The sequence below is a fragment of the Hydra vulgaris genome, chromosome 01 (assembly GCF_038396675.1).
Source record: "Hydra vulgaris chromosome 01, alternate assembly HydraT2T_AEP".
NCBI classification, from domain to species: Eukaryota; Metazoa; Cnidaria; class Hydrozoa; order Anthoathecata; family Hydridae; genus Hydra; species Hydra vulgaris.
Window position 1 is genome coordinate 41,774,251 of NC_088920.1, and position 13,662 is coordinate 41,787,912.

General features: G+C 26.0%; 5 protein-coding genes across 5 annotated transcripts in view; 1 reads left to right on the forward strand and 4 right to left on the reverse strand.

The window, feature by feature from the left end:
* The window catches only part of LOC101238951 (transmembrane protein 164), a 43,928-nt gene extending 34,047 nt beyond the window's left edge, over positions 1 to 9,881 (forward strand). Inside the window, exon 6 of the mRNA XM_065788195.1 lies at positions 9,141 to 9,881. Within this exon, the coding sequence (XP_065644267.1) occupies positions 9,141 to 9,368 (228 nt within the window). The 3' untranslated portion in view covers positions 9,369 to 9,881. The remainder of the gene's footprint in view (positions 1 to 9,140) is intronic.
* On the reverse strand, positions 1,017 to 2,461 carry LOC136075345 (uncharacterized). The gene is made up of 4 exons (XM_065788196.1): positions 2,314 to 2,461; positions 2,037 to 2,236; positions 1,746 to 1,902; positions 1,017 to 1,287 (listed from the first exon to the last, which is right to left on the reverse strand). Exons 1-4 carry the CDS (start codon positions 2,372 to 2,374, stop codon positions 1,055 to 1,057), a joined length of 651 nt encoding a protein of 216 aa, XP_065644268.1. The 5' UTR covers positions 2,375 to 2,461; the 3' UTR covers positions 1,017 to 1,054.
* Positions 2,527 to 4,093, reverse strand: LOC136075026 (uncharacterized). Its single transcript, XM_065787243.1, has 6 exons — positions 3,914 to 4,093; positions 3,683 to 3,838; positions 3,508 to 3,564; positions 3,336 to 3,425; positions 2,713 to 2,751; positions 2,527 to 2,632 (listed from the first exon to the last, which is right to left on the reverse strand). The coding sequence occupies exons 1-6, from the start codon at positions 4,091 to 4,093 to the stop codon at positions 2,585 to 2,587; spliced, it is 570 nt and encodes a 189-aa protein (XP_065643315.1). The 3' UTR covers positions 2,527 to 2,584.
* LOC136075344 (uncharacterized) lies at positions 6,005 to 8,297 on the reverse strand. The gene is made up of 3 exons (XM_065788193.1): positions 8,058 to 8,297; positions 7,582 to 7,731; positions 6,005 to 7,277 (listed from the first exon to the last, which is right to left on the reverse strand). Exons 1-3 carry the CDS (start codon positions 8,122 to 8,124, stop codon positions 6,361 to 6,363), a joined length of 1,134 nt encoding a protein of 377 aa, XP_065644265.1. The 5' UTR covers positions 8,125 to 8,297; the 3' UTR covers positions 6,005 to 6,360.
* Positions 9,882 to 10,040: 159 nt separating the features above from the next.
* Positions 10,041 to 13,662, reverse strand: part of LOC100205771 (transforming growth factor beta regulator 1) — a 31,652-nt gene continuing 28,030 nt past the window's right edge. Inside the window, exons 3-9 of the mRNA XM_065788194.1 lie at positions 11,985 to 12,055; positions 11,343 to 11,575; positions 11,143 to 11,253; positions 10,978 to 11,033; positions 10,758 to 10,904; positions 10,445 to 10,691; positions 10,041 to 10,368 (exon numbers count right to left, since the gene is read on the reverse strand). Of these exons, the coding sequence (XP_065644266.1) occupies positions 10,283 to 10,368; positions 10,445 to 10,691; positions 10,758 to 10,904; positions 10,978 to 11,033; positions 11,143 to 11,253; positions 11,343 to 11,575; positions 11,985 to 12,055 (951 nt within the window). The 3' untranslated portion in view covers positions 10,041 to 10,282. The remainder of the gene's footprint in view (positions 10,369 to 10,444; positions 10,692 to 10,757; positions 10,905 to 10,977; positions 11,034 to 11,142; positions 11,254 to 11,342; positions 11,576 to 11,984; positions 12,056 to 13,662) is intronic.

Here is a 13,662-nt window from a genome sequence, read left to right on the forward strand (position 1 = left end):
AACCGCAGATTTCACACATTCAAGCAATGACCTTTAATCAGAACTTAAGTCATTGATCAAACTCTATTCTAGAATAACTAAACAGGTTTAAATTTTATTTATTATGATGATTTTGTACAACAGCTTTTTCAATTCCATCATAAAATGTTGTTGGAGTGTTAATACTGCCATAGTACCAATTTTATGAGTTATTCTGCCAAGTTTTCGTTTAAGACAGGCACAAAGCCCAGTTTTATAGCTATTGTTGACGTATGTATTATACAAAACAATTCATAACATTAACTCAACACTGTCGTAATGTGTTAACACTTCATAAGCAGACTGTGGTAAAATGCCTCCTGTTCCATATAAACTCTGCTGTTCAAACTCTTGATTCTGCTGTAAAACTTAGATGATGAATCTTTTCAAGTGATTTTTTTTTTGCTTAGGTTATCAGATAAACTTACCATTTAAAATAACTTTTAAGTAAAAATACAGCTTCACTTGAAAGTTATAAGTGAATTGAAATTACTTCATCTAAAAATTAAAAAAAATTTTTTTATATATAGAAACACAAAGTAATCAAGTTAAACCAGACCAAAATCTAAATTTTGTGTTTACATTTGCCAATTTTTAAAAGTTTTAATCGACATGTCAGATTTGTTTTTAAATTCGAATTGCACGAAATAAAAGTATCTAGTAAGTCACTACCCGCCTTAAAAAAACTTAAGGGTCCCTTAAGGGCTAGCCCTTAAGGGACCCTTCCGAAAATGTCCGCGCGGAATTTAAGGGTCCCTTAAGGGCTAGCCCTTAAGCGACCAAAAAAAAAACCACGGTTCACTACTCAAAATGTGAGTAGTGAAACGTGGTTGTTTTTTAAATTATTATTTTTTAAATAAATTATTAAAAACACTAACATAATTTATATAGTTAAATTATTATAAATCTTCAAAAGATTTTTTTTATAAGCGATTCTTCTTTTTATGGATTTTGATAGTTTTATTATTATTATTTATTTAAAGCATTACAACTTATAATAAAAGTATCCATACAAAGATTTATTAAAAACACAATACTAATATTTATTTAAAAAAGTCTTCCGTTTTTTTGGTTGAGGATCGTTGTAACTGTCCACCTCACTACCCTCGTTACTAGCGCAATCTATGTCTTGCTCGATTAAAACGTCTGTCTTTTTCAGACCTCTCTGTAGTCGACCACCACAGCGATCTCTGGCGTTATTAAAAAATCGAGCCACTTTTAATTCAATTTCTTTTGTTGTTGTACCGGGAAAAAAGTGAATAGTTGACGCTAAAAATATAACAAAACAATCACTTAATATGATTTAATTTAAATAATACAATAATAAATCAAACAATATAGTTAATATGGATTCACACGTATAACAGAACGTTTTATAGAATCATATAAGATTCTCCATGAATCGATATGCATGAATCAAATAAGATTCTCCATGATTCCATATAATTTATTATAAATATAATATAACTGTTCTTATTATATAAATAGTTATTATATAAATTAATATACAAGTAAATTAATTGTTATAATAAGTAAATCTTATTATCACAATAATTAATCAATTTTTAACATCTATAGAAGTATTTTAAGAATTTTAAAATCTAGACTCTTTAAATCAAACTTTTTGTTATTGATTTTAAATGAAACACTATGAGTCAAAAATGTTGACTCATAGACAAACTCCTATTTATACAAAAATGTTAACAGTAGATCTGAATTAAACTCACTTTTGACCAGATTTTCCAGGTTATCTAAAAACTTATGCTTGCCATTACTCCCAGTCCTGTTAATATTTTGCTGCAGTTCAAGTGCCAGCAACTTATTCAAGACACGAGAAATATGCTCATTGGCTGTCAATCCTCCTTCAAGCTTCATCCATGACAACTAAAAATGATCAGGTAACAACATAAATTAATAATCTCATTAATATTAAAATCTTTCATAAGAGATATTCTTCTTGGCAATCAAACACAACATAGATATACTGGCATAATGATAAATGAATTTAAAAAATTTACCATATCCTTGGGGTGCTTAGCAACTTCAGAATATTGCAGCAGAGATGTAAAAACAGGAAATTGGGTATTTGAGGAATTCTGGTCAATAGAAACACTGCAAACACGTGCCTCCAATCTTCCCTGCCGCTGTTCCAAATTATTTAATTTAGACTGAATTGATGTTAATTCACGTAAAATGTACGCATTCATAAGAAACTGTCCTGTTAAGACAACCACAATAAAAATACATAATATTTCTGCCATATATTTAAAAAATTAAAAATTACAAATATTAAACCTTGTGCACTAAATGGTTCAATGTTAAGACGGCTACAAACACCTAGCATACTATCGTTCATCCGCAATAAACTTGTATCAGAGAAATCATGAGGACTTGACTAAAGTTAATATTTATACATACATACATACATACATATATATATAAATAAATATATATATAAATAAATAAATATATATATATATATATATATATATATATAAATATATATATATATATATATATATATATATATATATCAAAATAATCCTTATATATGAAAAATAAATAGTTAACTGCATACAATTGACTGAATACCTGTTTGTGAAACATTTGAAACCTATAAGAAATTACAAGAAATTTACATAATTAATTTTTTTTTATCTAAATACAACTAGATCCAAAATTTTAAAAACTTACAATTGGTTGGGTAGATAAATGTAGTTGTACGCTTGGAACCTTCCATAAATAAAATATCAATACAAATAAATCATAAATTATGATATAAATAAAATTAGAAATTTTATTATACATCATATTAAATAAGAAGTGCTTGATAAATTCAATTAAATTCATAAAATGAATTTATCAAGACAAAAACAATAAAGTAAATAATTAAAAACTTCAAAATACATGAAGCATGCTTTTAAAAATCAATCAATTATAGAAGTACTTTATGATAATAAATTACTTTATATAGATTTAATGATGTTTGAAAATTATTTTCATTTTAACTCTAAAAATGTAGAAACTTGTTGTAAGTGTTCAAAAAGAAATCTTATATGTAGAATAACACATGTAATTTGCAAAATTAAAAACTATCTTTTTTGAAACAGGATTTTGAGTTTTTAGTAGTGGCTATAAAGTTTAAAAGCAGCCAAATATGTTAAAAACAAACAAAAGCAACCAAAATAAAATAAAAAAATATAGATAAAAGAGTATTAAATAAATTGTCTAATATACAAAATATTCTGATTGGCTATGAAGAATCTCTAAAAATTTGATTCAGCTGCGTGAAAAAGCTAAATACGAACAAAAATTACCTTGTGTGTAGCAGGAAATTTTTGAGATTTAAGAGGTGGCAGAGGCTTTAAAACAACTGCTTCAGCAGCAGTATTCTGACTATATGGTGCCTAAAATATCAAAATATTTCTATAGATAAAAGAGTATTAAATAAATGTTCTGTATAAAAATCTACATTAAATAAAATATTACGATGGAATCTGAATGATCAGTATCAAAATTGGAGCCTTCAGAAGCTGTGTGAAGAGGCTAAATAAAAAAAATTTAAATAATAAACTCTTTCAAAAGGTAGATTGCTTAAGTATAAAATCAAAAAATATAATAAAACATATATTAACCTATTTAAATTTTTATATTTAATACTTACATAAACTGGAGGCAGTCTTTGTCTGTTTAGGCCACGGACCGGATTGAAATGAGTTTGTATAAAACTTATTGTTTGCTTTTTTCTTTTCATTTCAAAAACAAACTTTAAAGTTTCTTTGAGCCCCTCATAACTTGATGCACATTGCAGAACTAAAACCTAATAATACAATAGATTTACATAAAAAAGCTATGAATTGTAATTAATCAATTAAACAAAAAATGATAATTTTACCTTATTCAGACTATCATCATTGTTCACCATTAACTCTACTCTTTTACAAATTTTGAGTTTCTCAAACTCCTCTTGAGTCCAGCCAATGACATCATCGACATGAACAATTGAAATTGATTTGTCATGTAAATCATAAGTTAAAACATATTTTTGACACACATAGTCTAATGTAGATGACATTTAAATAACTATTCTAAATATTTAAAAATTGTATATATATATATATATATATATATATATATATATATATATATATATATATATATATATGTATATATATATATATATATGTATATATATATATATATATATGTATATATATATATAATATATATAGGATATATATATATATATATAAATATATATATATATATGTATATATATATATATATATATAAACACACACACACACACACACACACCAGGAATACCTTAGCCACGAATAAATTTTTGAACTTGCTAACACCCTGAAATATATATATATATATATATATATATATATATATATATATATATATATATATATATATATATATATATATATATATATATATATATATATATATTTATATATATATTTATATATATTTTTTTTTTTATGGCAGGACAATAAAAAACTCTTGATCGTTTTGAGAGTGATCAATTTTTAATTAAAAATAGATTGACAATAAATAAATAACGATTTAGATAGAAAAAACAATCTTTATATTGGTTTAATGTTATTTTGACGCTCATAAGCTGCATATATTAATCAAGAAATAAAGAACCGTTTAAAAATGCAACTAAAAAACTGTTAAAATTGAAGTAAATAAATAAACAAACAAAACATATATATATACATACATATATACACAAATTACTTATATGTATACATATACATATAAGTAATATGCTGAATAAAGTATGCAATATCAGTTACATATACATATATTATATGTAGATATATATATACATATAAATATATGCATATATATATATATATATATATATATATATATATATATATATATATATATATATATATATATATATATATATAGATATATATAGATATATATAGATATATATAGATATATATAGATATATATAGATATATATAGATATATATAGATATATATAGATATATATAGATATATATACAAATATATATGTATATATATACATATATACTATATATATATATATATATATATATATATATATATATATATATATATATATATATATATATATATACATATATGTATATATACATATATATTTGTATATATATATATATATCTATATATATCTATATATATCTATATATATCTATATATATCTATATATATCTCTATATATATATATATATATATATATATATATATATATATATATATGTATATATATATATATATATATATATATATATATATATATATATATATATATATATATATATATATATATATATATATATTATATATACATGTACATAAATATACATATATGTGAATTAAATTAGTATAGACTCAAACTCTTTTCACAATATTGTAAATAAACTCTATTTATAATGTATAATGTATATAATGTATAAAATATATTTTAATATATCATAACATTTTTTATGACATAAAAACAAAATAATTATTACATCATAACACAGTCATTGATTGTCAACCTTTAAAGACATTATTTGCAAATGGTATAATAATGTATTCATTGCCATCAATAAAAGAAATTCATTTATTAACAATCTTAACATCAGTTACATTGATATTAGAAAGAATGTACCTGCCTATACCAATTGAACTGGAAGGATAAGGATGAACATATAAATCTGATTTAAATAATAATAAGGATCCAGAAGCAATATGGTTGTCACTAATTGAAGTTATAATAAGTGGAACAAAGTTCGATTGATAAACAATAAGAGCAGTATTATTGGGATATTTATTGGAGAAAACAAAACTTTTTTTCGGTGGATTGGAATATAAACTTCTAATAGTTAAAACAGAGTTAATGGACTGTTCAAATACATAAGTTCCAGTTTTTACACGCTGTTTTATTAAATACAAATAATTTTCAAAAGGAAAAGCAGAAAATTTATCTAATGGTCCTAGTCGCTGAACGAATTCTGGTAAATGCGATAGCATATGTGCATTGAAGGTATAAGCACTTTCAGTAAAAAGTTCCTTTAAATCATTTAGAAAATGCTGTATACAAGAAGTAGCATTGTCATAATAGTGTTTGTGTGTTGTCCCAATAAACACATACATAGCAAAATGTAAATACAAAAAATGATTATAGTAGTTTAACGGAATGATATCTTTAAAAAGAAGAGGGCCTGTATACAGTAAAATAGTTCGAAACTCTGTGGCTTTAAAATAATTAATATTACGGAAAGATCTTATTTTCCTGTGAAATTCAGATGGCAAAGCTCCATGCCACAATTTAACTCTTTGTTCTCACAGTTCTTTCAGATTCTCACTGACCCGACAGTTAAACCGGCCATATTTGTTTGAAAAATATGATATAACAAGTCTTCTCATTACACCTAGACAAACAGTGTGCATATATTCAGGAGGAAAATCATAACTTAAATTTGCAACTTCAGCTAGTGGAGATAAAAGTAGTTGGTTCGATTCAGATAGTGATTTATAGTTACAGTCAGTACGAGAAGGATATGTAACACCAAATGGAAATATTAATTTATTTGAAGCATACACACCTAAAATCCTGCAGTATGGGCATGCATTATATCCTGAGTGACCTTTCACACATTGACAGAATGATCTTGCTGGAGCATCACATATAAATAAAACATTGGTTATTTTAATAAAAAATCCAGATACATTAACATAGGATTTAAACAAAACTAGCTCTTTGTGCAATTGTTCAATAAAACCAGAAAAATTTGGCTTGCATAAACCAGAATAAACAGCAATAGGAAGAAGTTTATTAAAACCAACATTTCTCATAATGAATAAAATTGGCCAGATACACACAGGTGAGTTTTTGAATATTGGAATACCATCAATTCCAATTTTGATTTTAAGATCTACATATTGCGTTTTGAATACCACTAGACTATTTTGAATACAGTAAAATAAATTTTCAAAAATCGATAAGTAACCAAAATTTCCACCGCAGTTTAAAGTATTCTTTAACACCTGAACCTTCTTTGCAACTTGAGGTTTTTTAAAAAGATAAACTGAACCAGGAACATCAACTCCTTCCTCGTTTAAAATAGTAAGTAAACAGAGTATTGCACTATTGCTGAGTTTATAAAGTAAGCAGAAGTATAATAATTTTGTATGCAGGGATGAGAAATTACTCTTGTAATCTTTGTTACTTTCCTGATTCTCTTCCGATGGAACTTCACCTGAAGAAAAAAAAGATAACTTTTTAATCATTTTCACAATTTAAAAACATATAAATTGCTATAGCAATTTATATGTTAAAAACTAATGTCTATTATAAATTGCTATAGCAATTTATAATAGACATTAGTTTATAATGGTCAGTTTAACAGTCAACATCTAATCAACTACCAGCACTTGATAAAATTACTTACAAAAATCAATACTACGTGTTATATTTACTGAGTAATATTGTCAAAAACTATGCAACTTTGTTTAAAATTAAAACAAACTTCATTTATTAAAAATAAAAAAATTAAAAATTACTTTCATTGTTTTCCTCCTCAGTTGAATCACATATTCCAGTCACCTCATCAAAAATAGAAGATACATTTTCATAAAAGTAATCTTCGCCAATTGCAACATTTTCTTTATCTGCTGAAGTTTCAAACTGTGTTAAATTATTGCCAGTTTCTCCTAAAACAAATATGTAAAAAATAAAATAATTCAAACTTGTTCATTTAAAATAGAATTAGATTTTTCCGTAAAAAGTATGGAAATCTTCAAAAACAAGCTTGATAAACATATGGATATTATGAAACTCTGATCTCTATGATTATTATGAAACTGTAATTAGCATGTGCTCATAATAGATTCAACATGGCGTTGAATCTCAAAGAGCATAAATAAATAAATAAAAATAAATATATATATATAGTCTTTTAATATAGATCACAACTGAAAAGATTTCCTTTATATGATTATCAAGATTAACAATATTCTGCATATTTGGATTGTATTACCTTTCAATCTCGATATAAAAGTATCCATTTCATTTTCACGTTTTCTTCTTTCATTTCGTGAAGCCATAATAAAGCAAATAATTTAAAAACTGAAAAAATTGTTATTGTTATCATAATATATGAAAAATTATTAGGATTATTTAAACTCGTTAATAGATATAATGAAACTGTAATCATATTATAGCTACAAATATTTGACTTGATTTTGATCACTTATAAGCGAATTCATTACCGAAGAAGTTTTGGTAAACCATGCTTTTACAATAGCAATTTTACAGAATTATTCCGTAAAATATTATTTTTTCCGAATTTTAAAATTAGCCCTTAAGATACCCTTAACCTTTAAGGGACCCTTAAATCATTTTAAGGCGGGTAGCATGAAAATCCCTTTTTGAACCTTTTGAGGAAAAAAATAACTTTTTGAGTTTTTTAGTAGTTAGTCGAGTTTTTGGAGCCATTTATATCAAGTTTTAACCACAGCTATCTTTATTTTTGATTAACCGCTCACTTTATTTACAATATTTTTCAAACCATTTTTTCCCGTGTTTGCAGAAATTTATATTTTCTTTTGAATAGCGAATGTCTTAAAAAAATGAAAAAAATTGTAATTGTTAAACTTAATTCAAAAAAATTGATTCAAATTTGTTGTTAAAATTTTTTTAATTAGTTTTTTATTAGCTTAAAAGCTATCTGAGGGTCAGGTAAGTCGAATTCAAAAATCGACCTCCTTTAGTGGCGATTTAAAAAATCACAAAGTTTTCTAAAATGATGGCAATTAAAATGTTGACAAGAATTATTATTAATAATACAATGTGTAATTGAAGTAAATGTTTTATTAAAGACAAACACACACAAAGAATTATATTTGACTCTAAATATAAAAAAAATTTATTACCTGTGTAAAAATTCAAAATAATAAAAAACTTATTTGGCACCTCATATTAGTTTAACAAACAATAAAGAAAGTACAGTATAAAATTTTACACATTACACGTACCGATATATCGGTACGGTTTCTTTACTAAAATATAATTTTTGTATTTAGTTAAATAAAATAATGCTTATTTATTTTGACTCTACTAGATGACACTAGTAAATTTAAACAGTGTTTTGTGCCCCGCGATATCGGATCCGTTTTACGGACCCTCCTGGCGATGGTTTGCAATGATTCATCAACCTTTATTGATTCTATCGTTTGGAAAGATATATACTATTTGTATTTTTTACATATTTAAATTACTTAATATTTATAGCGGAAAGAAAAAGGAATGTTTTATAGACTTATTTGAAAACCCAAAAAAGTCTGAATAAATTCGTAAAAGACGTAAATATTTCACGGCTTTTGTGTTTGCTTTTTAATCAATATTTTTTTTATTTATACAAATATATTCCATATGCGTCACAGTTTCGTTCAGTTCAAAGCAAACATGTTATATATCTCGTTCTACATTTTTTATAGCTTATTTAACTGTCGTACGGTAAACTTTGTAGCAAAAAATTTTTCAAATACTTTATAAACCTTAATAATCAATTCACTTATTCGTAACCAATTTTTGAGTTTTCGAGTCGCAAATTTGTTTGGTTTAACAGTGTGTAAATTTTTATTTTTTGAAAGTATTTATGCCAAATTTTTTATATGGTGTTTTAGTTTACGCTTATAGAATTTTAACTAATTATTAGGAAATATTTCTGATTATACGATTTTAAACTTAGTTGTTTATTTTTACTTAGTTGTTTATTTTTATTGTTTTTATTTTGTTACTCGTTTGTAATTTTTTTTTAAACATTTTTAACGAAGAATATATTTAAAGATTTAAGCAAAAATGATTGTCTTTGTAGAAATTTTATTTTCTCTCGTGTGCATGCAGAGACATTTTTATCGTGTGTGTTATGGAGATTTGTTGTCGATTCGTCATTTTGTAGAGATTTTAATAAAAGAAAAAAGTATAATTTATGGGAACCAAAATATCAAAGTTCTAAATCCAAAATGTCAGAATTAAATATTTTTTTACTAGCTGTTTATTTTTTACGAGTTATTTATTAATTTCAAATTTATTTATAAATTGCTATTTCAAAGTATTTATGAATTATTATTTCAGAAGCTACTGACGAATTCCAAGCTTTCAACGATGTTTGAAAAAACTGGAGTTTATTTCATTTCAAAACGCCAAGTTGAATTTTTTCGTTATTAAATATACCAAGCATTAACTTGAAAAATTATCAAATTATATTTGAGGTAGTTTGAGCTGGAAACGATTATAACATAGTAAATTTGGTAGATTGTCGATTCGTATAACATTACCGCTGGCGGCTACAAAATAAATAGTTATAAAATTTAAACTAACACAATAAAAATAAAAAAATAAAAAATTAAAAATTGAATCAACCTGTGGTGTTTTCTGCTAACTCGAAGTTTTGACGCTGATATTTTTCGCAGTAGTTAGCACCAGGAAGATTTTCGATTAAATATTGAATAGTCGGATGAGAAAAACCAAAAAATTCGGGACCAGATCCCGTGTTCGTAGCAGTTTTTCCACGAGCAGTATTTAATCTTTTTAAAACAACACAATGACAAGCGGTGGCAGTCATTGCCGTTATAGGTTGGTCAGGTTCGTCCTCGGGAATAATTTCAAACTAAAACAGTTTATAAGTTGTAACTGACAAAGTAATACATAGATATAAGATAAAAACTTAATCTACCATTGGGTCAGATCCTCCATCTTTTATGTAACAGAAATATTGCACGCGATAATCGGGGTCTTTCATGCTTGGGTATAACCGTGTGCTGCAGAAACCAACTGGCCATATATAACGTTCTGAGTGAAAACCAGGTTTATGCGAAACAACCTTAGAAAAAGTAAAAACAAAATAAAATCATTTAAATAAAAAAGGTCTCGTTTTCTTTCAACAATAATATTACCTCCCCAAGGTCATAGACGCACAATGTACCCAATGTGATAGGAAAAAGAGGGACACCTAAATTTATAAAGGTCACCTTAAAATGATTTCAACAGACTTAACTGAAATCATTGCAAATATTTATAACATAAATTAAAATAAAAAAAAAAATTAATTAAATTTAAACCAAGGTCATCAAGGTGAAGCGGAAGAACACGTTTTCTTGCTGTACCAGGTTTCTTACGCTTCGGTTTCTCGTCGCTTAAACGAATATCTTCCTCGAATTGAGTTTGAGGAGCTAATTATGAAACACAAATGAATAATTTAGAAATCCATGGTAACACAGAATCAGATTTAAAAATAATTAAAGTTTAAATTAATAATAACTTTTATACGAAGTTTTAGTTGGGCTAATTCGATTTGTTTCCACTAAAGGTGATTGTAGCTTTACTTTTTTTTTAGTAACTACCGCTTTTTCCTGCTCGGGTTGAACAGGACTCAGTATTGATAAAGGAACCTTTCCAGGATTTGCCCTTTCTAAAGCATCCAAAGCTTTTGTGCTTTGGATTACTTGTGACTCAGACATAGGTAGATGTTTAAACAATCTCTTCATGAGCCATCTACGATAAAATAATAATTTGATTTACATTTTAAACAAGCAAACAAAATTAATTATTTTAATTTTTTAATGTCACCATTTTTAAAGAGCTTCTAATATATTATATAAAAATAAAACTTCTTTTTATGGATAAAACTTTCCTTGATAACGAGACTGTAACTTGATATCGAGAGTATTTTTAAATTTTGAAATGTTTGAAAAATAATACAAATATAATTTATCAATAAAAAAACGTTTTATTTTGTTATAATGATATTATTATTTTATTTTTAAAATAAATTGCAGGAAAATGATGAGGAAAAATAAAAATAAAGGTTAAATTAAAATAAAAACATTAATGGAAACTTTAAATAATTTCTTAGAAATTCAAAATTTTTTTGTGACTAAGTGTTAAAAAATAACTTAAATACTTTCTTTCCGCTTTGATACGAACAAAATGTCTTTCCAAGTTAGCAACTTCATCATACAAAGCAGCATTAATCTAAAAAAAACGTTTAAGAACAAAAATTAAGAAACGGTGATAAGCAGAATTTTTTTTTAAATTGATTTCAAGAACTAAAATTGATAAAATGGGGCCAACTTTTTTTGGTTTACTTTTCGATTGATTTAACGTGACTACTCGAACAAACAGAAAGTTTAAAATGGTGGGATCGATAGTTTGAAGTATTAAAGCCAACTAAGACCCAATAGAAGTGGTTCTCTAAGATAGCTTGACACAAAGCTCTAAAGTTCATTAAAACTGCGAACCTAAAGTTCATAAACTTTTAAACATTATTTTTTGCAAATGCAGAATTGTTTTGTGAAGTGAGAAAGATACCCCCTCCCCCGCAAAGAATCTTATAATAATGCTGCCATTGTCTCTATCAGATTTGGTGCGTCATCAATCAATACTGCTGCTATGAAATATATAATGAAGATAGGGAAACTTTTTTGAGATAAAAACAACCTCATATGTGTTAGCATAAAAGTTTTTTATGCTAAAGAGTGTGCTATGTAGGATTCTAGAGTAGAAGAAGTAGTAAAGAGGTAGAGTAGAAGTAGTAAAAGAGAGTAAAAGAAAGTTTAAACTGCGCAAAAGTACACTAAAACTTTTGTCGAAAAAAATAAAATTAAAATTCTTGTGAATGACAACAGATTTCTTCAGAAAATAAAAATCAAAGAAAATTATATCACTGTGACAGAAAAGCCTAGAGGTTGAAACCTTACTAATTATACGTCAAAGACTGTATCAGAAATATTTAAACAAGCCAAACAACTGCTATTGGTTTATTCAACTGGTTAATACTGGTTTATTCAACTGGTTAAGGTAAAGATCTTCAACTAATTGTCAGATACTACAAATGAAACGTCTGAGTGGAAAGGTGAAATGCTTCATTTTGTGAAAGAACTTCTAAATCGAAAACCTTTTAGACCTTTTTGCCGACTTCACATTAATTTATTCAGTCATATTATGGAAAACTTGATTGATCAACCTCATCAGATGGATTAATCGACATCATCAGGTAAAGGATGGTGTGGAGCTTTTAGTGAATTATTTTTCAAAGTTTTTAAAAGAATTACTAAATTTACGCCAGTTCTCCGCCCGGAGCCTCTTCTTAAAATTTGTGAGGATTTTGTTAAGCAAATGAGCACAGACAGTTTAGTCGCATGGAAGAATTTGAATGGAATATTGAAAAGAAAGTTGACCTGAGGTAGCAGCCATTAAATGCAGCAGATTGTCTAAAATTTGATGGTCTACTTGTGACATTAGGTGCATGCTTCTCTATATGAACAAGTATGATATTAAACCTGAGAATGCAGAATTCTTAAGGCTGTATGCAACTTGGGTTTATTTTTCAATGTTCTTTGATATAAAAGTAAAGCAGCAGGCAAGCTATATGAACATGATAATTAAACCTTGTCATCATGTAAAGCTATTTCAACTTTGGTAGAAGCAAGATGATAGGATCAAAAAAGATGATAGGATCAAAAAAGATGATAGGATCAAAAAAGATGATAGGATCAAAAAAGATGATAGGATCAAAAAAGATGATAGGATCAAAAAAGATGATAGGATCAAAAAAGATGATAGGATCAAAAAAGATGATA